At 39.5% G+C, this 24720-nt stretch overlaps 1 protein-coding gene across 2 annotated transcripts in view; it reads right to left on the bottom strand.

The window, feature by feature from the left end:
- LOC126183503 (crossover junction endonuclease MUS81) overlaps positions 1-23274 on the bottom strand; it is a 201216-nt gene extending 177942 nt beyond the window's left edge. For both annotated transcript variants that reach the window (XM_049925547.1, XM_049925548.1), the window contains exon 1: positions 23053-23274. In XM_049925547.1, coding sequence (XP_049781504.1) covers positions 23053-23193 — 141 coding nt within the window. In that variant the 5' untranslated portion in view covers positions 23194-23274. The remainder of the gene's footprint in view (positions 1-23052) is intronic.
- Positions 23275-24720: the final 1446 nt, after the last annotated feature.

The following is a 24720-nucleotide window of genomic DNA, read 5'->3' as shown; positions in this document are numbered from 1 at the left end:
ATCATTGCTGAATATTTCTGTTATCTTTAGTAATTGGTTGAGTTGTTGATTTGTTGCTGCCAGTAGTTTTAGATCATCCATGTATAGCAAATGTGTGATTTTGTGTGGGTATGTTCCAGTAATATTGTATCCATAATTTGTATTATTTAGCATGTTGGATAGTGGGTTCAGAGCAAGGCAGAACCAGAAAGGACTTAATGAGTCTCCTTGGCATATTCCACGCTTAATCAGTATTGGCTGTGATGTGATATTATTTGAATTTGTTTGGATATTAAGTGTGGTTTTCCAATTTTTCATTACTATGTTTAAGAACTGTACCAATTTAGGATCTACTTTGTATATTTCCAATATTTGTAGTAACCATGAGTGGGGTACACTATCATAAGCTTTTTGGTAATCAATGTATGCATAGTGTAGCGACCTTTGTTTAGTTTTAGCTTGATATATCACCTCTGCATCTATTATCAGTTGCTCTTTACATCCTCGTGCTCCTTTGCAACAGCCTTTTTGTTCTTCATTTATAATTTTGTTCTGTGTTGTATGTGTCATTAATTTCTGTGTAATGACTGAAGTTAATATTTTGTATATTGTTGGTAGGCATGTTATGGGGCGATATTTAGCTGGGTTTGCTGTGTCTGCTTGATCTTTAGGTTTCAGATAAGTTATTCCTTGTGTAAGTGTATCAGGGAATGTGTATGGGTCTGCAATGTAACAGTTAAATAATTTAGTTAGATGTGAATGTGTTGAGGTGAACTTCTTTAGTCAGAAATTTGCTATTTTATCTTTTCCAGGGGCTTTCCAATTGTGCGTAGAATTAATTGCTTGGGTGACTTCATGTTGCAAAATTATCACTTCAGGCATTTGTGGTATCGTCTTGTATGTATCTGTTTCTGCTTGTATCCACCGTGCATGCCAGTTATGTTGTACCGGGTTTGACCATATGTTGCTCCAGAAGTGTTCCATGTCTGTTATGTTTGGTGGATTGTCTATTTTAATGTGTGTGATATCTATTGTCTGGTAAAATTTCTTTTGGTTTGTGTTGAATGTTTGGTTTTGTTTCCTTCTATTTTCACTTTTTTTGTATCTTGTAAGTCGTTTGGCCAATGCTTGTAATTTCTGCTTCTTTTCATCTAATGCTCTATCGCTTCTTGTTGTGAGATTTTACCTAACCTTTTTCGTTTTTTTTCTGACATTTCATTTCCTATAAATTGTGTTAGCTGTACAATGTCTTTTCTCAGTTTTTCTATTCTGATCTGTAGCCTGCGTTGCCATGCTGGTTTTGTGGGTTTCTTCTGTGTGTTGGTTGGTTCTGATCTCTGCCTAGTGTGTATATTTAGTGTAGTGAGTGCTCCTATATAAACAAGTAGTTGTAACTCTTCCATAGTTGTGTTTTCATTTATTTTGTTGTGTATGATTGTGTTGATAGTTTTTATTGTTGTTTCGACTTTTGGGTTATTTGGCGGTCTATGCAAGAATGGTCTAATGTCTGTATTTGTGTCTTTGTATTCCATATATGTCAGCTGAAATTTTTCTTCTATATCTAACATGTGTGTCACTTCGTGTTCTATTTGTGCTTGTTCTGGTGGCTGTCTTAAGATTTCGTTTTCCTCTGATTGTTTAATTGATGTGTGTTGTTCTTTGTTTGTTTGCTCTGGGATGTTTGAGTCCATTACTGTATTTTCTTCTTCTTCTTCTTCTTCTTCTGATTGCACATTCTTTTGTTCCAGTATCTGCTGTACTTGTTGTCTGATGTTTTCTAATTCTGACTGGGGTATCCTGTTATTTTTGATTATTACACGAATCTGATCAGCTAGTCGTTGTTCTGTTAAAAATTTTAATTCTGGGTATCTGGTAATAAATGTTGTGTATACTTGTGATCGGTATCCAGTTGTGTTGGTTCCTAGGTTTGTTGCTTGGTAATAACAGAACATGAGGTGTCGATTAACTTCATCTGACCATCTCATCCTCTGTCTTTGTTTTCCTTCTAGGGTGGTCACAGGAAGCATATCCTGCAAAACACCTCTATTTGGATTTAAATCATTTTCCAGTTGGCTAGCAGTGTCGTTACCATTGTGGGTGGGCATAGGGTTCAAGCGTCATCCCCGACCATGATGGCGCTTGTCCGAGGCTTCTTTAGTTCTGTCCTGAACCAACTAATCACACTAAAAGGGGGGTTAGCCCTATTAGTGGTTTGTTCTTTTCATCGCCTTTTACGACTGGCAGAACATACCGGAGGCCTATTCTTTTCCCGGGCCTTATTATTATTATTACTTACGGCGGAGGGTGTTTAACAGCTTGGTCATCAGCGCCTTGGCAGTAATGATATAGCAAAGAAGATTGTGAAAATCCATTGAAAGAGATCAATAAACTGGAAAACTACGTTTATCCAACCACAGGAATAGTAAAGCAACCCCAAGAATGTGAGCTGCAGAAAAGCCCGGAATAAAATCCCAGCAAGACAAAGTGGAATAACTAAATAAAATCATAAATAAAATACCTGTAAATATGCTGTTAAAAAAGGGACAGATGATCGTGGCTGGATGGTGACTTAGAAATAATGCGTCACCCAGCCACTCTGTGACGCATTAAGATCTTAAACCCAGTATTTTGGGAAGAATTCCAGATACCACACACATCTTAAGACACGAACAACGCTGGACCTATTATCAGTTAAAATAGAGAGAAGATCCTGTGGGAGACCCAGTTAAACCCTCAGGTCATCAGGTGAAACACACTCAATTAAAATATATCATACTGACAACTGTGTCCCGCATCTCTGACATACTGGGGGCTCCTCCCGATGTAAGAGGAAGACGTGTCAATGGACAATATCCCACTCTAAGCCGAGTAAGGGCTACTTCTTCACACTGTCATGAGCGGGAGGAGGTGATCCATGGTCGCATTGAAGTCTTAATGGAATTTAGTTTATTGTTCCTCACTTCCAGCCACTGAGACTCCCACCAACATATGGCCTTCCTGGTCAAAATTGAAGGGACAGCTCACAGAGGGACTGAACAGTGAGCAGGAGAAGGAAGGGAGCAAGCCTCCTTGGCGGCAGCGGCAGCAGCAGCAGCAGCAGCAGCAGCAGCAGCAGCGAGTTCATTTTCCTGGATGCCTATGTGCCTTGGAACCCAGTAATAAATGATTTCCTTGTTTCGCCTTTGCAAGAGGAGGAGAGCGTGCTGCACCTGTTACACCATCCGATCTGCAGGGTACATTTGCCCAACAGCAAGAGGGGCACTTTGAGAATCAGAGCAGATGATAAATATTTTGTCACAACACCTTCTCATCTGCTCCAATACTCTCAGGATAGCAAACAGTTCTGCATAATAACTGAAAACTGCTCTGGGAGCCCTGTCCTGAGGACAATGTCGAGGAACACGACAGAACAACCGAAAACATCTCCCTGCTCAAAACCATCCATGTAGACAGTAATAAAGTCTGGGTGGCTACGTAAAATATCATTAAATTTAATATTTAAAACCATAGTTTGGGGTACAATTCTTCTCATAAGCAGTCATTTCTAAAAGCAATCTGGGCCTTGGTAGAAGCCAGGGGGATACCCTACTCCACCCCTGGCTTTGGACCTCAATGCCCCCAACCTGTAATAACTCAAGGCTCTCCCTTGCACAGATCCCAAATGGCCATGTTGTTTGTGCCCGGTGATCGAACAGCCATTCCGGTGGCAGCTGAACAATGTGACTGGATGCTGGCAATGTAGGAATGGACAATGCCCTAAATGCTAGGTGTACCACAAGAAGAAGACACTGAATAGACAGCGGAGGTTCACCAGCCTCTGCACAGAAACTAACAACAGGGCTCGTGCGATAGGCTCCTGCAGACAGCCTAATATCCTCGTGGTGAACTGCATCCAGCATTTTAAGCCCTTGCTGACCCATAAATCTGGCATCCACATTCAAGAGGGGGTCACACAAAAGCTTTATAAAGTTGGAGCAGATGCGCCCTGTCGGCTCCCCAAGACCTGTGACTGATACATTGAAGGATGTTTAAGGCCTTGAGACATCTCAGTTTCAGTTCTTTAAAGTGTGGCGACCACGTTAACTTCTCATCATCAAATATAAGACCCAGATACTTCCCCTTTTTCTTAATTGTGTGAACAGTGTCACCCAGTTTTAAAACAGGGAAACCAAACAGACAGCGGGAGCGATTAAAATCAACACAAACTGATTTCTCTAATGAAAATTTAAAACCTGTGGTGCAAGAGCATTCCTCCAACTGCCTTATCGTCAATTTCAATTGCCAAGCATCTGTGGTGAGGCTAGAAGATGCACAGAAGATGGAGAAGTCATCCAGAAATAAGGAACATAGTAGTGGACGTCGCACTGTGGATGTAATGCTGTTGATTGCAATGGTGGAAGCTGTGACACTTAAAACACTCCCTAGAGGGACACCATTCTCCTGCTTAAAATGGTCAGACAGGATATTCCCAACCTTGTAACTACAATATCTGTCTGAGAGAAAGGACCATATGAAGGTTGGTAGACGTCCACAGGATCCCCACTCATGGAACTGTGACAAAATATTATGCCTCCAGGTAGTATCATAGGTATTTCTCAAATCGAAGAAAACACTGATAAGGTGTTGCTTACGAAGGAAACCTTGTTGAATTGATGCTTCGAGCAGGGTCAGGTTATCGAGCGCGGAGCGATACCTCCTGAACCCACACTGGGAGCGACTGAGTAGGGACCTGGTTTCAAGAACCCACACAAGGCGCTGATTGACCATACGCTCCAGTGTCTTTCCTGTGCAGCCTGTCAGGCTAATACTGTGATAACTACTGGGGTCTGTCCAATCCTTTCTTTGCTTCAAAATTGGGATTAAAATAGATTCTTTCCACGAGTTGGGAAAGTCACCAGGTATCCAAATTTTATTGAAGAGCTGAAGGAGGACCTCCTTCGACCATCAGTCCAAATGTTGCAACATGCTGTTGGTTATCAGGTCGTTTCCAGGGGTCATATCACAAGCAACTGACAATGCAGAATCCAACTCCCACAGACAGAAAGGCTAGTTGTATTCCTCCATGCTGGTGGAATGGAAATCAACATCAGCCTTCTCCTGTGCCTCCTGATAGCGACGGAAGGTGGGATCCTGGCTAGCATCAGCCGCAATGGATTTATATGATTCAGTCATTGTCTGAGCTATGTCTCTCATTGATGTTACAAGAGACCCCTGTGTTTGTACAGCTGCTATTAGTGGTCGAGAGTTGTGCCTTGAGATACTCCTGATGGCTTCCCATACTTTACTTGCGGATATGGACTTATTGATGGAGTTCAGGAACTCTTGCCATTACCTCTGCTTACTCTCCCGAATTATTCTCCTCGCCTTTGCACGTGCCACTCGAAAGTTTGCAAGATTCGCATCTGTAGGGCATCGATTGAATCTGTGCATAGCTGCCCCCCTGTGCCTGATTTAAAACGACATTCATCGTTCCCCCACGGGACAGGTCTCCTCCTAGGTGTTTCCATAGACTTTGGGATGGATGCATCAGCAGCACGGCGAATCACAGCTGCAATGTGATCCACCCAGTTCTGGACACCGTCACATTGCTCAAAAACAGCTAACTGCCTGTAAAGCATCCAGTTAGCCTTTTTGAACAACCCTCTCGGTGGCTTTCTTTCAGAATCGGCTCCATCAGGCAGATGGATCCAAGTAGGGAAATGGTCACTACCATGGAGGTCATCGTCCACTGCCCACTGAGCAGTGTCTCAAAAGCAGGCGAGCAGAATGAGAGGTCTATGGCTGTAGACAAACCTGTAGCAGTGCTAAAATGTGTATCTTGACCGATGTTCAGCAGTATGAGGTCTCTTGTGAGCAGTAGATCCTCAAGTGCCTGACCCTTGGGGAAAGTGGTTTTAGGACCCCATAGTGCACTGTGTGCATTGAAGTCCCCAAAAGGAGAAAGGGATGGGGTAGTTCATCAAGAAGATGAGTGAGGAACCCCCTGGCAAGAGGCTCATAGGGTGGTAGGTACAAAGAACACACTGTGATGTCAACATGGGCCACTATTCGAACAGCAACTGCTTATAGTGTTGCTGTTAAGGGAATAGGTCAGGAGTGAAAGGTGTCCTTGATGAACACTGCAACATCACCTCTTGCCTTGTCACCAGTAAGGTAATCTTTTCTGTAAAGGTGATAGCCTCCAAGTACAGGTGTGTCAGTCTCTTTAAAATGAGTCTCTTGAAGGCAAAGGCAAAAGGGTCTGTCCTGTACAATGAGTCTCAATTCCTCTAAATGAGACCTGTATCCATTTATATGCCACCGGTGTATGGGAGCCATTTCATCAACATGGTCTTGATTTAGCCCTGTCTTTGTGCCGCAGTGGTGAGGCGCTTGTAGAGTGACATGGAGTGGTGGGGCTGACTGGGTCTGGTGATGAGGTAACAAAATCCATGACGTCCTCATCATCAGTCAGATGTGCCAGAATGACATCTGATGGTGTTCGGGTCAGCTTTCTACCTGAATGTTGAGGTCCTTTCCCTGCTCCCTTTCCCAACAAGGATGAGGGGGGAAGGGGCGGTGAGAGCCACCTTTCTTTGAAGAAAGTTGCCATTGAGACGCACTCTGCTTTTGGAGTGCCTTCGGGCTGTGCACTGTAGTAGCATTACTGGTCCTCTCCATTGTAGCTGCCTAGATTGCTATGTCTTTCAATTTGCTTCGGCACATGCAGGTGCAAGTACAGGTGCTAGTGGTGGATAACGGTACACTGGACGTCGTCTGAGTAAAAGAGTCAACCTTAGTAACAGGTTTCTGCATCAAGGAAGCATAAGAAGTACCAAAGACAGGGGGGTTTCACTGCCTGATAGTCCTTTTTGACTTCTGTGTAGGGGATCCAGTTGGTCACTTTAATTTCCTGAATTTTGTGTTCCTCTGCAAAAACAGGGCAGGCTCGGCTCCAGACTGGGTGGCTTCAGGGCAGTTAATGCAGACTGCTGGAGATGGACAGCTTCATGGACGGCCTTTCCACACTTCCCAAAAGTCACTTCCCCCCTGCAGCTCAGCACTGTGTGGCCAAAATGCTGGCATTTGAAGCATCACATAGGGTTAGGTACATAGGGCCTAACCCTAAGTCGGAGGAAACCTGCCATGATGAGTTCAGGTAGCGTCGGAGAATTGAAGGTCACAATAAAGGTGGCAGTCTTCTCAATATCTCCACTGTTCTTGCGTGTCCTGTGTTCCGTATCTATTATCCCCTGTGGTGTCCATTCTTGTTTGATTTCAGCAATGTCTATGTACATAATATCACGGCAGGTTACCACACCCTTGCTGGAGTTAAGGGAGTTATGCAACTCAACAATGATGTTGTACTCAGCCAATTTCTGTGACTTCTTAAGTAGTTCCACCTGCTTTGCCTGGTTACTCTCAAAAAGCGAGGAACCATTTCGAAACCGCTTAATAGACTTTAGGGCACTGGCAAGCCCTTCTAAGCCTTTATGGATATAAAAGGGGGGGACACTTTTTCAAACCTCCGCTCTTTCCTTTTGATCACTACAAAGATACTGTGATTCACGACTCCTTGAGCCCCATTACTAACAACAAGTCGATTATCAGGAGGACTAGCCTCCCTCATTCTTTTTGATGAATGGGTGCGAGTACTCCCAGGGAGTACATGCTTCCCACTAGGAGGCAGAAGAAGGAGATTTTGAGGGTTCTATGTTGGTTCTGCGAGCAGCTAGGGAAATAAGGGTCGACTCAGACAGAGCCCCGTGTGCCTGAGAAAGCCTTACACGACTAAAGTGCGGCAGGTTCCTCAAAGGCTGCCTGCTAACGACTGTTCCACCTCAACAGCCATGCATCTCATCACTGTGCAGCACACCTTGAGATTGATGGGGTTTTTATAGAGGTTTATTCCATCTTCGTGATCCAGGTGGCCAAGTCAAGATCCCCTTCCCTGTGACAACGTTCCACAGCCATGCCACACACTGGTTGCTAAAGCATGCCTCGAGCTTACAGTGGCAGAGGACTGGTGGCACTTACCGGTCCCCAGCTCAGGAACCCCGGGGTCACCAAGCCTGTACTCAGCAAACAAATTCTGAGCCCCTGAAGGCTTTTGTCTCAAGAGACCAACACAGCTATTACGTCCTGGTGTCATGCAGTTGCCGCAGGTAAGGGTGCTGAGGAGTTCCCAATCACTGATAACCCAAAACATTATGAACACCTGCTTAATAGCCTGGTTGTCCATCTTTGGAACAAAATATATCAAGGAACCAATAGTTTGTTGGTCAATTTGTGCAGGTATGTGGCATTACATGTCTATGCACAGGTCATGAAATTCACATAAATAACAAACCACTGATTTGCATATGCGGTGGTAGCACCCTATAGTGATCCAGATGGATTCCATAGGACTTACACCAGGAGAATTTGGTCCCAGAGAAATCAACGTGCATTCATGGTAATGCTGCTCAAAAAACTGTAGCATGGTTCTGGCTCTGAGATACGGACATTTATACTGCTGAAAGGTGACATCACTGTCGGGGAAGACATCAAGCATGAAGCGATGCAGGAGGTTCGCAGCTGTCAGCACGTCTTCGATTAACACCACAGGTCCCATGCACACTTTGGAGAATGTCTCCCATAGCATAATACTGCTACCACCGGCCTGTGTCCATGGCGTGTTTCACATTTTGAGCAGCTGTTCACATTAATGACAGCGTTTGTGGAGATGACCAGTGACCTAGTGTAGCAAACATTTGATTCACCCAAAGAGCCGAGAGATTTCCATTGATCGATGGTTGAATCCCAATTGTAATCTCTGATGCCATTGAGTCAACATGTGAACATGAAGAGGTGGCCTGCTGTGGAACTCCATGTTCAACAATGTATAATGAATGGCATGCTCTAAAACACTTGTGTCTCCACCAGCATTGTGCTTTTTTGGCAGAGATGCCACAGATCACCATCTAACCTACTTTACAGAGTAGACAAGCCTCCAAACCCCACATTATGTGAAGTCGTGGATGTACAACCATTTAGTACCTAGTGGTAGTTTCATTGTCCTTGTACCTCTTTCAGTAGATGCTCACAACAGTAGCATGTGAACATTCGACCAACTTCTATGTTTTTGAGATATTTGTTCACAGGCTATGAGTAATAAAAATCTGCCCTTCATCAAAGATGCTTATCTCAATGAAACCCATATCTTTGCTATGGTGATCCACCGTTATTGTCTGCTCCGCTTACATTCTTTTGTTACCGCGCCACATGCCCGCAAAGCCACCAGGCCACAATCGATGTCGTGGTAGGCTACGGTCATAATGTTTTGGCTTATCAGTGTACAGTTCCAGATGTTGTGAAACGAGAAATAGAATGGTATTCTCCACCCACTTTCCTGTAGATAGAAGGTTGTAATGAAGCAAGCTGGGATATCTTTACTTCCCCTCTTGTTTTGCCATCTGCCTCCTTAAAATTCATTTTTTTTATTTTTGAATTAATTACCATTAACAAACACGAGTATAATCTGCATTTTCATAAAAGAGAAAAGTTGGCCTTCAGTTTTAAAGAATATAACACCAGTACTAATTTTGCACTTAGTTTTATGTATGTAATTGATTTTCTAATTTATTTCGACTATTTAATATCTTTTGTTATAGGGTGAAATCAGTAATGTTTTGTAACTTAAATTCTATTGTTGACGTATAAACAGATATAAATTCTGTACTAATTATAAACATTTGGAGGAACAACTAATAGTGTTCTTAAAGTATTTATTTGGCTCTATTTGAAAGCACGTTAATTAATTCCAAAGTAATCAACAATTTTGTCAAAAGCATTGTTTGCGTAACAATACTTGTTAATTTCATGATTTAAACAAATAATTTGGTTCAACTCTTGTAGTAGAAGAAACCGTTAAAAAGAACCAATTTTTTGATGTACTCTGTGAATTTAATGAGTTAAGTTTTAATTGTAATGTCTGTAAATTTAACTTAAAACAATGTGCAGTTTCAGTACCTACTAGTGTGAGGATATATAAGAGCTCGAATTTTGGTCAGTGCACGGCCGAGTTTCAGATGAGGAACCTGTGTTGGTTACAATGACAGCAATGCATCAACTTAAACGTGAAATAAGTATTACACCAATAGGCCGTGCGTTAAAACAATGACAGTGTCTGTTCAATATGTATCGTATCATTCTACAATAACTGTGAAATGTGTGGTTAGGTTTTTATTGTTTGTAGATGCTCAACAGTAAGCTATTGTAGCAGTATGTGGATGTTTGCCTGTAACCTATTAATGAGGCTTATCGAAAGTTAAACAATAGAGCACTGGGCATATATAACTGTGTATTATTGGGGGGGTTGTGAAGAGTGAAAGTAAACAACTGTGAAACGCAACTGTGCACCTGTCGGCTACTATATTTATAGTAGTCAGTGTCGAAATTACAAACGCCATTTTTTCAGCCAGTGTAGCAACGCAGTACATTGACACTGAAGGCAGTCAACAAGGAAATAAAGCAGATGCACTTCACAAGATGGAAGGGTAATTGCCAGATGCACATGCTAGTATGAAGTGTGCAACTAAGTATTCAGCAAAAACAATTGTCAACGTATGAATACTGTAATCTAAGATGATACCAGGAATACTTGTTACCAGTCGACAACCATATGTACAACATAACTTGGGCCATAAGTGTGAAGATGAGTCATGGATCCCTATGGTAGTTGCATGTTTCCCAGAATTTTTCCCAGCATACTTCCTTCAGTGTTATGCTAGCACTGCAGGTGTGTAATTGTATGATTATTTGAAATTAGAAAAGTAGCCACAGTGCTAAGTAAATGAGAAGGGAAAATCAGTCGTGTATACTGATTATTTGTCATCAGAAACGCATGTTCAGAAAAAAAAAAGAAAGTTTTTATTTAACCGTTGGCTTCTAAAAGCTTTATAGTTTCAATATTTAATGTAGTAATGAGTAATGTAACACATGATGGTTCAGTTCCTGCTCCTCTGCACCGATATGTTGCAATGACAATGGCCTACCAACAGCAACTGTAAGGTCTCTTAGAACATTTTAAGGAGATGTTGCCAAATGTGCTCAACATGACAGTGATCAGAGATACAATTTCTCATGAAATTTGTGCAAAATATAATAAAAGCAAGGAAATAGAATTTTCACACTATTCTTTCAGCTGCACAACAGAATGACAGTGCATATGATGATTCAGTTTTGAGCTGCTGGAACTCACAAAGATTACATCAAAGAACTTATGGACAGATCAAAGATCCCAGACATTTGTTCAGCATATGGGCTTTAAAAGTCCCCAGGTAAGGAATAAAGGTATATTGTCAAACACCATCAATTCACAGCCTCAGTGATTCAGTATGAACTTTTATAATTTAACAATTGCTTTCAAGGGTCAAAACTAGCCAGTTGGGAGGTACAAATAAAAACAGGTAAAGAATGTTTTGTTTACAAACTGCCACCATGACTAGCAGCAAGATGACCAATGTAGGCTGAAACCACTATTGATTGTGGTATAAAATGTGACTGCCTCAGAAATAAAAGGAAATTCAAACTAAATTTCAATTTTTGATGAACAATTTTTGAAGCTGCTGGAACCAGGTTTCAGTACGTAAGAAATGCATAAGGCTCTAGAAACTTATTCTTAAAAATTGATAGGTTGGTTTGAGGAAATTTGAAGTATAAACAGCGGCACTCTCAGTTCTGCTGGTAGATCATCTTTAAGTTCTGCGTTGTGTTTTGTTTGTAAAGCTTTTAAACATCAAATGTTACATTTCATTGGTGAATCTACACTCATGTCTAGTATAGGATTATGGTTACTGTGTGACAACATGTTTAAAGCACTGCACATTGAAACTGAAATAAGAGCAGTTAGTGACAATACTGAGACCTTCAAATAGCCAGCAGTATTTTAGCTACAATACTAGACAGTGTGTTGCCTATCCTTCTCATTACTCTGACTGACTTTTCATGAATTATAGGAGCATCATTTTACTCATTTACTGTTTCCCTGGAGTACTAACCCACACCTCAAGACAGACTGAAAATAAAAAATAATTAAAAAATGCCGTTCTTACATATTCTAAAGTTACACTGGTCATCAGTCTCCTGCATTGATACCTCACCAATGAGTGCCCATAAGCTCCACGCATTAGTCTCCTCAGTAGAAACTTCACCCTCAATAACCTAACTTATGTGTTCAACATGAAACTTCGAAGTTAGCTTCTTGTCTAATATGTTGCATAAAAATTTTACATTTACTCTCTCTATACTGGTAGTTTTTGATAGGCTAAACCACATATTAGTGATTTTTTTTCATGTGGAAGTAAACTATTTGCATTAAGCCAAGAGGCTGTGCTTTATTTCACCAAATTCATATTGTTTATAAGGCTCTCCAATACAAGATTTACATAAGGAAAAGTTTTATCATGTCTGTCTTTGCATCAGTGTTTTCGAGTAAGTCATTTATCTGTACAAAGAATATTACAAGTCATAATTTTGATCCTGTGTCAAATCTCCATTGGGTTTTGATAGTTCACTTCCAGCAACTCATAACCTCCTTTCACTTATAAAAATCTGATTCGACGGTTTTAGCCTGCTGCCACCAATTACACAGTGCTTTATTTTAGAGAACAAAATAGAATAATCACCAAGCTTAAATTCATTACTTAGATCATGAGATGTGACCTGTGTATCAGCATAAAATTTGCTGATAAAAGTTCTGTCACCATGAGTTCTATGGCAGATACAGCTGACCTTACCTTTCCAGAGCTGAACTGTGACATGCTTAACATCATATTCACACCAAGGAACATGTATATTTGCTGATACATGCTGCTTTTAGAGACTGTGAGTAGTGTTGAAATTAGTGAAATCCATCTGTAATTAGCAGGTTCACCTTGGGTGTGTTTATGGAATCAGGAAAGGCACATTGTACAAGACATAACTTTATAAAATTCATAATACAAGTTTAAATGCCAACTGGCTCTGCAGATGAAGAAGAGATAGAAATAATTTATGATGAGATGAAAGAAATTATTCAGGTAGTTAAGGGGGAGGAATATATAACTGTGATGGGGCACTGGAATTCAATAGTAGGGAAAGGAAGAGAATGTAAAATAGTAGGTGAATATGGACTGTGGGAAAGGAATATAACAGGAAGTCACCTGGTAGAATTTTACACAGAGCATAATTTAGTCATCACCAACACTTAGTTTGAGAATCATGAAAGAAGGTTGTATACATGGAAGAGACCTGGAGACAACTTAAAATTTCAGACTGATTACATAATTGTAAGACAGAGATTTCGGAACCAGATTTTAAAGTGTACGACATTTCCTAGGGCAGATGTGAACTGACCACAATTTATTGGTTACAAACTGTAAATTAAAACTGAAGAAATTGCAAAAAGGTTGGACATTAAGGAGATGGGACCTGGACAAGTTGAACCAGAAGTTGTTGAGAGTTTCAGAGGGAGCATTACGCAATGAATGACAAAAACTGGAAAGAAATACAGTACAAAATGAATGGACAGCTTTGAGAGGATCAAAGGAGTAAAAGGACAAGACCTAGTAGAAATCCCTGGATATCACATAAGGTTCTAGATAACAGATGAAATGAGACAATACAAAAATGCACCAAATGATTCAGGCAAAAGGGGATACAAACTTCTAAAAAATGAGGTTGATAGGAAATGCAAAATGATTAATCAGGAATGACTAGAGGACAAATGTAAGTCTACAGAAACATGTATATAAGGGAAAGATACAAAATGCCTATATGAAAATTAAAGAGACATTTAGAGAAAAGAAAAGCAGCCATATGAATATTAAGTGCTCAGATGGAAAACCTACACAAAGAAGGGAAAGGTGGAAGGAGAATATAAAGGGTGTCCCAGGAGGAGCAATCAATATTCAATACACGACAGGTATGATCATTTGAAGCAAAACAACTTATTATGGACATATGGTGTACTCTGAATGGTTTCCAAGATAGAACACATTTAACATACATCATTATTTATTTTCTGTATTATTCAATACATCGTCAGGTTTACACATGCACAAGTTAGTAAATATTACAAAACGTACTTTACAAAGTATCAATTGAAAAATACCTATTTTTGACACATTCATGTCTAAGCATTATCATTAACATCATATTACAGCTGTTGTACATTTCACAATAAATGTCCCTGCACAGGTTGTTGCGACATGTTAAGAAGAAAAATGGGAACTTGGAAGAGCACCAGTTTCACACAGTGTACTGAAGCTCAGGTAAACACTATGATCAGGAACTCAACATGTCAGGAAGCGTTGATACTATTCTTCAACAGCAGCAAGAACACTACCATTGTGGAAGCCGTGAACATACACTATCTCAGTCTATTCTTCATTAGTGTAGGTGTGTGGCATTTTAGCCAGCACTTGTACAAGCTCAGTTAACCAACACTTCTATTAGATATACTGTCAGTCCTTCACACTACTTCATACACAACACAACACGGTCAACTATGCGTTCAACAGGCGAGTTTAAGGGCAGAGAGGCATCCCAAGCAGAGAGAAACTGAAAGCAACAAGGTAGATTGTGCTAGAATAAAATGTCAAACAGGTTGGATTGGTACTAAACGTGTGCACACCACTAGTCCAAAAACAAACTCACATTATATGTGTTCTATTTTGGAAACCATTTGGAATAGGGCATATGTCCTTATGAAGTTTTTTTGTTTCACATGAGCAATCTTGTCTTATCCCTGAATATTTACCATTTGTCCTGGGGCACCCTGTAGATGGGCTATACAAGTTAAATGCACTTTAAGGCAATATTATAGATAGAGAAGAGGACATAGCTGAAGATGAGATAGGATATATGATTGCAAGAAGAATTTAACAGAGCACTGAAAGACTTAAGTCGAAATAGGACCCCTAGAGTAGTCAACATGCTCTCAGAACTGCTGATATCCTTGTGAGGGCCAGCCATAACAAAACTATTCCACCTGGTATGCAAGATGTATGTGACAGGTGATATCTTCTGACTTCAAGATGACTAATAATTTCCAATTCCGAAAAACGCAGCATGAATTTTGCTGGACTAGTCACGCTGGAAGAATACTAACATGACTTATTTACATAAGAATGAAAAAACTGGTAGAAGCCAACCTTGGGGAAGATCAGTTTGGGTTCCGGAGAAATGTAGGAACATGTGAGGTAATACTAACTGTACAACTTCTCTTAGAAGATACATTAAGGAAAGGCAAACCTACATTAATATCTTTTACAAACTTGCAGAAAGCTTTTGGCAATGTCAACTGCAATACACTCTCTAAAATTCTGAAGACAGCAGGAGTAAAATACAGGGAGCAAAGATTTACACATAACTTGTACAGAAACCTGACAGCAGTTATAAGAGTCGAGGAGCATGAAAGGAACACAGTGCTTGTGAAGGGAGTAAGGTAGGGCTATAGCCTATTCCAGGCATTGTTCGGTCTATATATTAAGCAAGCAGTAAAGGAAACAAAGAAAAATTTGAAGAAGGAATTAAAGTTCAGAAAGAAGGAATAAAAATGTTGAGGTTTGCCCATGACATTGTAACTCTGCCGAGTCACCAAAAGATTTGAAAGAGCAGTGGGACAGAATGGACAGACAAGTGTTAAGAAGTATTTTCTGGAGGTATTTCACTGGAGTGAAGCCTTGAACGGAAGTTATAAGTAGACAATAAACAGTTCACAAAAGGAAAGAATAGAAGCTTTTGAGATGTGGTGTTACAGAAGAACGCTGAAGACTTGATGGGTACATCACGTAACCAATGAGGAGGTACAGAACAGAACTCTTGAAGAAAAGAAATTTGTGGTATAACTTGACTAAAAGAAGAGATCAGGTGATAGCGCACATTCAGAGACATGAAGGAATCACTAATTTAGTATTCAACCATCAAAACATTGACAAACAGTGCTGAAACAAGTGAACGTTCTGATCCAGACATAAAAACAGCAATTAATAGTGTGGAAGTAAACATTCACAATCACCAGTACAATGCATCATTCTCGCTGAATTACTTGGGAAACTGTAATAAAGATACTATGGAAAGCTGCATGACACTGTCTTTTTTAAGTACACATGCTTTTCAGATCACTAAAGTTGGTGTACATAAGAGTTCAAATGTTACTGATAATCCTCATAAATCAGCTGACTCCTCAAAAGAAAACTGGCAACAGGTACACTAAAAGAAAATGCAACGACTTTCCAGAACATCTCAGACAATAATAACAAAGGAACAACAAGTGTTATAAGCACTGATAAAGAACTGAATATCTTTTGTGGAGAGGAGGAGGCCTGGTTCCATTTGGGAAGAGTAAAAAATGGTACAAAGGCCGAAAATTTACCTTCCTTCGTGGAAAAGTGTTGCCCAGGCCACATGAACTTTGTAGGTTAGGTTAGGTTAGTGTTGTTTAACGTCCCGTCGACAATGAGGTCATTAGAGACGTAACGCAAGCTCGGGTTAGGGAAGGATATCGGCCGTACCCTTTCAGAGGAACCATCCCGGCATTTGCCTGAAACGATTTAGGGAAATCACGGAAAACCTAAATCAGGATGGCTGGAGACAGGATTGAACCGTCGTCCTCCCGAATGCGAGTCCAGTGTGCTAACCACTGCGCCACCTCGCTCGGTCATGAACTTTGTAGTTGAGAAACTAAGCAAAAAGGATTTAACTGCAGTTTTAAACTAGGTGTTGACTGTGTACTACAGGATAAATTAATGGATCCTTCCATGTGGCCTACAACATAGTAATAAGGTGTTTTTTATTCACGAAGAAGTACAGGTCTTAAATTCAATAATTGTTCCAGAAGAAAATATGTTTGTTCTAGCAAGTGTAAATATTGAGTATCTCAGAACAAAACTGAACAATTTAACCATCTCTGAAGACTAAGTCAAACCAAATGTTTTGTGCATCAGTGAACAATGGCTAGCTGAGCAGGAAGGGGATTATTAGAGACGTGTGGAATATCTTGAAATAAGTGCATTGTGTCGTAAAACAATTACTCATGGTGAAGTATATGTCTATGCAAATCTTTGTGTTCAAGAAGTTGACCTAAAGAAGTTTTGTGTTGACCAGGATTTACAGTTGGCCGAATTAAAACCATGTAATGTAATTTTGGTTTTTGAGTCCATGTACCATGCAACTGGTGGAGACCGATAATTTTCTCACCAAGATGAACAGCTGCTTGTGCTACCTAATGCACATAAATTCAAAAATTATGGTGCATGTTGACTTCAATATCCATTAACAAGAAGACAGTACTAAGGAGAGGGCCGGGATGGTTCCTTTGAAAGGGCACGGCCGATTTCCTTCCCAATCTTTCCCTAACCCAAGCTTGCAAGTCTAATGACCTCATTGTCGACGGGACGTTAAACATTAACTACCTACCTACCCAGTACTAAGGAGAAAATATTCAAGTACTTGATTAGTAACTATGGTTGGTATGTAGCTAACCATGCATCAACAACAGGAAAAGCTCGCCTCGACACTGTCGTCACCAACCTAAACACCTGGGACTAAAAAATAAGTGTGGTGAATCCATCAATATCAGATCATGATGCATTAATTGTCCACCTAAATAGTCAAAGGAAACTTCACAGAAAAGCCAGTATGTGGTATTCTGACTATACCTTCAGTAAAGGAATTTTAATGGAGGAAGAAATGAATGTCTTCAAAAATGTGCTTGCCAGGATTAATGGCACTCTGAAGTTGTAGGACTGGGAACAAGTGATGCTTTTAAATGTATTTTCCAGCTCCTCAATATAAATTCTGAACTCTTTTCCAACAGCAACCATACAGAATTCATTAGATAAATCACAAAATAGAATAAACATAGGCAAGACAAATCATGGTACACTCCCAACTTGGAAAACAAAGTGTGTTGTTCTGCTGCTAAATGATCAAGTTACAACAACAGATGCCTGAGCCAAAGATATGTCTCACTGCTATACTCTGGAAATTAAAAGAATCTACTGGAAGGAAGCAGGAGCAGCCAAGAAGACATATAATGTTAGGTTCATTTTTAAGCCCGCAACCCATGCAAAGCAGCCTGTGACCTGGAAACTGCTTAACGAACACAGAAAAAGACCCACTGCCCCATTAAATGCTTGTAGCTCTGATGAGTTTAATAAATATTTTATTGATGTTGTTGGGAATAATGTAGATGAAGTACCAGATTTAGAAATTGATGTTACAAGCAATATAAATATTAGCATAGTTATGAAAGTTCCTGGCAGATTAAAACTGTGTGCTGGACCGAGACTCGAACTTGGGACCTTCGCCTTTCGCGGGCAAGTGCTCTGCTATCTGAGCTACCAAAGCACGACACACCCCCCGTCCTCACAGCTTTACTTCTGCCAGTACCTCGTCTCCTACCTTCCAAACTTGTTCTGAAAGGTTCACAGGAGAGTTTCTGTAAAGTTTGGAAGGTAGGAGACAAGGTACTGGCAGAAGTAAAGTTGTGAGGACAGGGGTGAGTCGTGCTTGGGTTCCTCAGATGGTAGAGCAATTTCCCACGAAAGGCAAAGGTCCCGAGTTCGGGTCTCGGTCCGACACAGTTTTAATCTGTAACAAAGTTTCGTATCAGCACACACTCCGCTGCAGAGTGAAAATCTCATTCTGGATTAGCATAGTTGCACCTTGACAATGTGGAACAAAGTGAAAAGAGTGAAGGGTTTTAAATAACTGTCAGTGAAGATATATATGACATGTCATGTGCTGTTCTGAAGGATACTGTATCTGAGAGTGCTGAACCTTTGGCTGCTCTCATTAACCAATGTCTTGAAGTTGGTACTTTTCCAGACATCTTAAAACTGGCAAAGACCGTACCAGTGCACAAAAAAGGTGATTGTAACAATCCATTCACATATAGACCAATTTCTATAACCCTTATAATAGCAAAAGTGATTGATATTGTAATGAAGAACCAACTGTTATTATTTTGAAGACAGCCTCTTCCTGGATAACCAACATGGATTTAAAGATGGCTTAGATTATAAGAGATAATCTACATTTACCGCAATGCTTAATGTAATAACAAAAACAATGGAAGCATTTGAAGAAAAGAACTGCATAGCTTTAATTCTTTGTGATATAAGCAAGGCATATGACTGCATCTCTCACAAGGTGTTGCTAAAAAAACTAAAATCTTATGGTATAAACGTATAATTTTTGAGACTCTGTCATCTTATCTAGGCCTTCTGCTGTTTTTAATGTTTGTCAATGACTGAGTCATTCCATGTCAAATCAACACACCTATTTTACCTCACCTCCTCAGATTTTGCTGAAAGTTGATATACTTATAGTGGGCACTGAGACTAAGAAAAATACCAAGTTTCAATTTTTTATCTCAAACCATTCCTGAAATATGGCTATGTAAACTTTTCAAAAACCAGCCAAAAATGTGTGAACGGACTTTTTTTTATTGTCCTAGGAGCTGCCCTAATTGAGCTAGAGAACTGGGAAAGGCGTCATTTTGCAGCATTTTGCATGCTCTTTCCAGGGATATACAACAAAACATAGCTTCTAATTAATAACCTTTTTCAATATACTACTTAATATTTTGATTTAATTTTAATTTTTTTTACAAAAAGTACATAATTGAAAATTTTCAAAATATTTCTATAACTACTTCATACTATTGTAAATCACATGGCAAAATATAAATATGGGATGATGAGGGGTTCATTGTTAAAAAAAATTATTCCGGACTCTTGTTTTTCACTAACGGCCCTAGTTTGACCAAACTGTAAAAAATTAAATTTGTAAAAAAATAAAATCAAAATATTATTTACCATTTTGAAAAAGGTTATGAATTAGAAGCTATGTTTTTTTTTGTCTATCACTGGAAAGAGCATGAAAAATGCTGCAAAATGACACCATTCCCAGTTCTCTAGCTCAATTAGGGCATCTCCTAGGGCAATTTAAAAAAAGTCTGTTCACACATTTCTGGCCAGTTTTTGAAAAGTTTACATGACCATATTTCAGGAACTGTTTGAGGTAAAAAATTGAAATTTGGTATTTTTCTTAGTTTCAGCACTCACTATAAGTATACCAACTTTCAGCAAAATCTAAGAGGGTGAGGTAAAATAGGTGTGTTGATTTGACATGGAATGACTCAGTCATTGACAAACATTAAAAACAGCAGGAGGTTTAGATAAGATGACAGAGTCTCAAAAATTATACATTTATACCATAAGATTTTAGTTTTTTAGCAACACCTTTCAGTAAAATCTAGGTAATCAGAGGGTGAGGTACAATTTTTATTTAAAGTGTATTGATTTGACATGGAATGACTCGACTTAAGTTGTGATGGTCATACCTTGCTCTTTGCAGATGACACAACATTAATAACTAAGGGTGGAAACTCAGCTGAGGCACTAAAAGATGCTAAAATTTTGTTTCAAGTAGCCAAAAAGTGGTTGAAAAAATGAAGATACAAACCAGAAAATGTTATGCAGCCTTGGTGATTGTGGACCCATAGCAAATGTTTATAGTGTCAAACTCCTAGGAATCACAACTGACAATAAGCTGACATAGACCAAAGACACGTTCACAACATGTTCTAAGCTCTCATGAGTAATTTATCTCCTCAGAAAGCTGACATATATGACAACAGCACAGTACTTAATCACAATATATTATGCACTATTCCACAGCCACAGCATGTATAGATTGCTACTGTGGGATACTCTACCAGAAGAAAAAACATACTGCTCCTACAAAGGAAGGCTGCAAGAATAATATCTTCTAGCAAGAAATTTAACCACTGCAGACCCATTTTAAAGCATCTGGGAATCATTACAATATTTAGCCAGTATGTATTCAACTCCCTTGTCTATAAAAAGGAAATCAAGAAGCCTTCTGCAAGAGACAAGAGATTCACAACTACAGCAGCTGAAATAAGGCTAACATTGATATTCCAAGGTGTTGCCTAAGTAAGACACTGGAGAGTTTTCTCACAGCAGCCCTGAAGCTGTCCTATCTACCTATCACTGGATGTTCGAATACTGCCACTGAGGATGTTCAGAGCTAGACGGACATGTGTACCCAAGCAACAGCCACTGTATTCTATGATTTTTTTCTACAAGTGGAACAGTACACTGGTCAACAAGATTCCATCACACGTGGAGTCAAAAACTGGAAACTCTAAAGTGTTGTTTATAACCACTGTTTATGACATCAGTATTGTCGGATGCTTCTTGTCTGTTACCTTAGTTTCAGTGGTGGTTTTAACATATAATCACTAAGATGTGACGCAATCTGTCCGGCCGTGGCTTGTGATCGATGTTGACTTTGTAATAATACTAGTATTAGAGGAAAGTGGGTGGGATAAGAATTCTAGGGAGACCAAGACATTAACTGAGTAAGCTGGTTCAAAAGGATGTAGGTTGCAGGAGTTATTAGGAGATAAAAGAGGCTTGCACAGGATATAGTAGTGTGGAGAGCTGCATCAAACCAGTCTTCGGGCTGAAGACCACAAGAACATGTTAATAATGGTGCCTCAGTATAATACACTACTTCTTTCAGTACATTATTTTAGGTACTATAAATACCTCAGCTATTTTAACCTTTCATTCTTTTGGCAATTTTAATGATTTCCTCTTGGTCTATTTCCTTAAAATTACAAACTGATGATTTGGCTATATTGGTATTGAGGTTTGTGTTCTTACGATAATACATGTGGGTCTATGTTAGATTAGCTTTATTGATCACACTTTTTATGTTCTCTAGACAGGGGACAACATGTTGTCTGTCATTAAGTTTCTGCAACTTCTTTGGGCTTGTGGCGGAGATAGTGAAATGCAGCATATGCAAGTAGAATATGCGGTTGACCAGAGTTCCGGCATCAAGGATTATTGTTTTTTGGGGGAGAGTGAAGGTTGGGGGAGGGGTGGGGGGGTTGTTGGTAGATTGTGGGTGGGTTGGGAGTTCGTTTTGGTGTGTGTGTGTGTGTGTGTGTGTGTGTGTGTGTGTGTGTGTGTGTGTGTGTGTGTGTGTGTGTGTTCAGGGGCGGACCTAGTGTGTAGCACCAGAACTTTTTTTGTGGCAAGTAGTCGTTCTTTGGGGTCTACTGTTCACATGTTATGATGTTTGGTGGGGTTTTTGTGTGTTGTTGGGTCGGCGTTATTTACTGCATGTGTTCATGGTTGATATTTTGGTATCGGCACTTGTGGTTGATTTGTGTGCCTTAGGGGAAGTACTCGATTTCAATTTTTTTGGTATCGTCAGTTTATTTGAGCTATACAGGTAATGGGAAGTGTCCGATTCCAGTTTGTCATCGTAGCTATGTGTGTTTTGGTATCGCGAGCTGCTGTTGACCTATATAGGTCAATGGAAGTATCTGATTCAAATTTTCGTTGTTTTAGGTGTTGGTTTTGTGGTATCGATTGTTGCGGTGTAATGATAATTTTTGGAATAGGTGGCTTCTATTTTGGGGTATCGGCAATTGCGGATGAGCCACAAGAAACATCAGTATGAGAGAAGTAAATTAAACTTACTCTACTCTCGTACAAGTACTTCGCTGTGTTGCTATCTATCTATACACCCATGAAGACTTATTCACTCATAAGGCTTTTCTTCTTTCGTGCAGTAGCATTGTGAATTACTAGTCTTGGGAAAGAGTTCTTAAAATTCATGCATTTCATGCTGTGTATAAGTTTAATCCACCATACTCGTGTATTAGAGGAATCGGGACTATAAGTGGGTAGAAATGCAATTCTGCATCAAATATCGCTCATCTTTAGACATGGAGGTTTAAGGAAAACTATTATTTCTTCGTTGTTGCATCTTTACAGTGGTTATGAACAAAAATGTTAAATAAAATTTAAACCTCAAGTCACACAACCTTCGGATAAATCACAAAACAAAGAGCAAGTAGGCCTACTGGTAGTTTTGTTCGTACAGAAAGACAAACGACCACAAACCATACACGCATATAGCACTCTTCCTGTTTTATGCAACAATTTCTGTGAGATGCTACATTATCTACACAAGTTTCACAGATGTGTGCTTAAAATCAAGTTCCACAAGATTACTTACTTTGGCATAGCAGTACTGTATGTCTGAACCTCGCTCGCGAGCTTCATTTTGCCATTCTTTCAACCACTTTTCAAACAAAGGATTCGGATGCTTTATCTTCTTTTTTATCCTCTTCCGAGATGACTGAGTTCCTACATCCATTTGATATAACTGTTATTACTTTATGCACAACACTTGCTGCTACACTGCTACAGCAAACATAAACTGCGCCAAATGTTTGAATCAACATGCTATATCGATAGATATATCGAAAATCGATACTTATAATTACAAAACCACAACTTCCGTCATCGATATCCAATGGCGGATTTACATATAGGCACGCTAGACACAGACCTAGGGGTGACACTTTAGGGGGAGCGGCAGTCTTTGCTCTGGACTCATTTTAACGTTTTACATTTTAAAATAATTGCGCTTACAAACGACAAAAATTTTTAATATTGTTAAACAACTTGCTAGTTTAAATAAGCCTTAAGAACGAAATTCGACAATACAAGTTTGGAAATATACACAGTTTACTTGGTGACTGACTGGAAAGATAACATTGGGTTTCTGTCTGGTATCATCTTCATGATTGTTCAAAATATTTTGAAGGAAGCTGTCAGTACAATACAATGTTTGAAACCTTATTATTACGAGAATGTTGTCGGCTTTTACTTAACCCTACCATATTTTCCCCGTGAAAAGCTGTGATAAACGAATCAGCAGTTTCTTAAATGCTGTAACATGTGTGGGCCTCAGTACGTAAAACCGGACTCTACTTAAATTTCTTGTAGAAATTACGGGGAAGTATCAAGTCATCCCTCCATTTCTTAATTAATGTGAAAGCTCTGTGGTCTTCAATATCTGAGCTTTGATTTAATGAGACGCGTTTAACAAAACATGTTGATACTGGGAATGTTTTACATTTTTAAACACATGTTTATACGAAAATAACATAAGCAAAATAACTAATAATGTGTGAAATACACTTAACAACAGTTTAAAAATTTTGTTTATTTATTTACTTAGTTACTTTTTTGGCGCAAAAAGAAGAAGAAACAAACTTTCGTTTGTCTCATTTATTGTGCTGCTACCTGCACTGTATCAAAGTTCCCACTCCGTGCAACGGAATAGTACGTGGCATTGCAAATTGTATATTAAACTTCTTAACTAAGCGTTTTTTCTTCGAGAAAAGGAAATTTTTATTTTATGTGGGAACAAAAGGTAGATTTGCGTCTAGACATAACAGCAGTGTTCATACAAATGACAACACACGTCAACTGCGAACAAGATTACTTAAACTTTGTAGTCTGTCTTCTCTGCCCACAGAAACCGCTAAAATGTTATAAGAATAAGCGAGATAAGAGTTGATACAGTACACCTCACTGCAAAAAATTGCAAAATGTATTTGTTTCTTAAATTACGAAGACAGTGTCAACAATACTCAGAACATATTTGCGTCCCAGCTAAAATTTCGGCGACGCGGGAAACAGAAACAAAAAAAGTGATTGTCCCGTTTTCTTTACGAGATGAATTCCAGCTCGCAAGTGTGCTTCTGCTGTTAACTGACAATAGAGAAACAGGCGACAATGAAATTAAACTATTCTGCATTGTCGTTCTTTCACAGCACAGTTACGTCGAGTAATCCAAGATGGTCAGTTCATCGCTCCATGTTTAAAGGAAAAC

Source organism: Schistocerca cancellata, chromosome 4 (genome assembly GCF_023864275.1).
Source record: "Schistocerca cancellata isolate TAMUIC-IGC-003103 chromosome 4, iqSchCanc2.1, whole genome shotgun sequence".
NCBI lineage: Eukaryota > Metazoa > Arthropoda > Insecta > Orthoptera > Acrididae > Schistocerca > Schistocerca cancellata.
The sequence above is the reverse complement of the archived record's forward strand: the minus strand, read 5'-3'. Positions and strand labels throughout refer to the sequence as shown.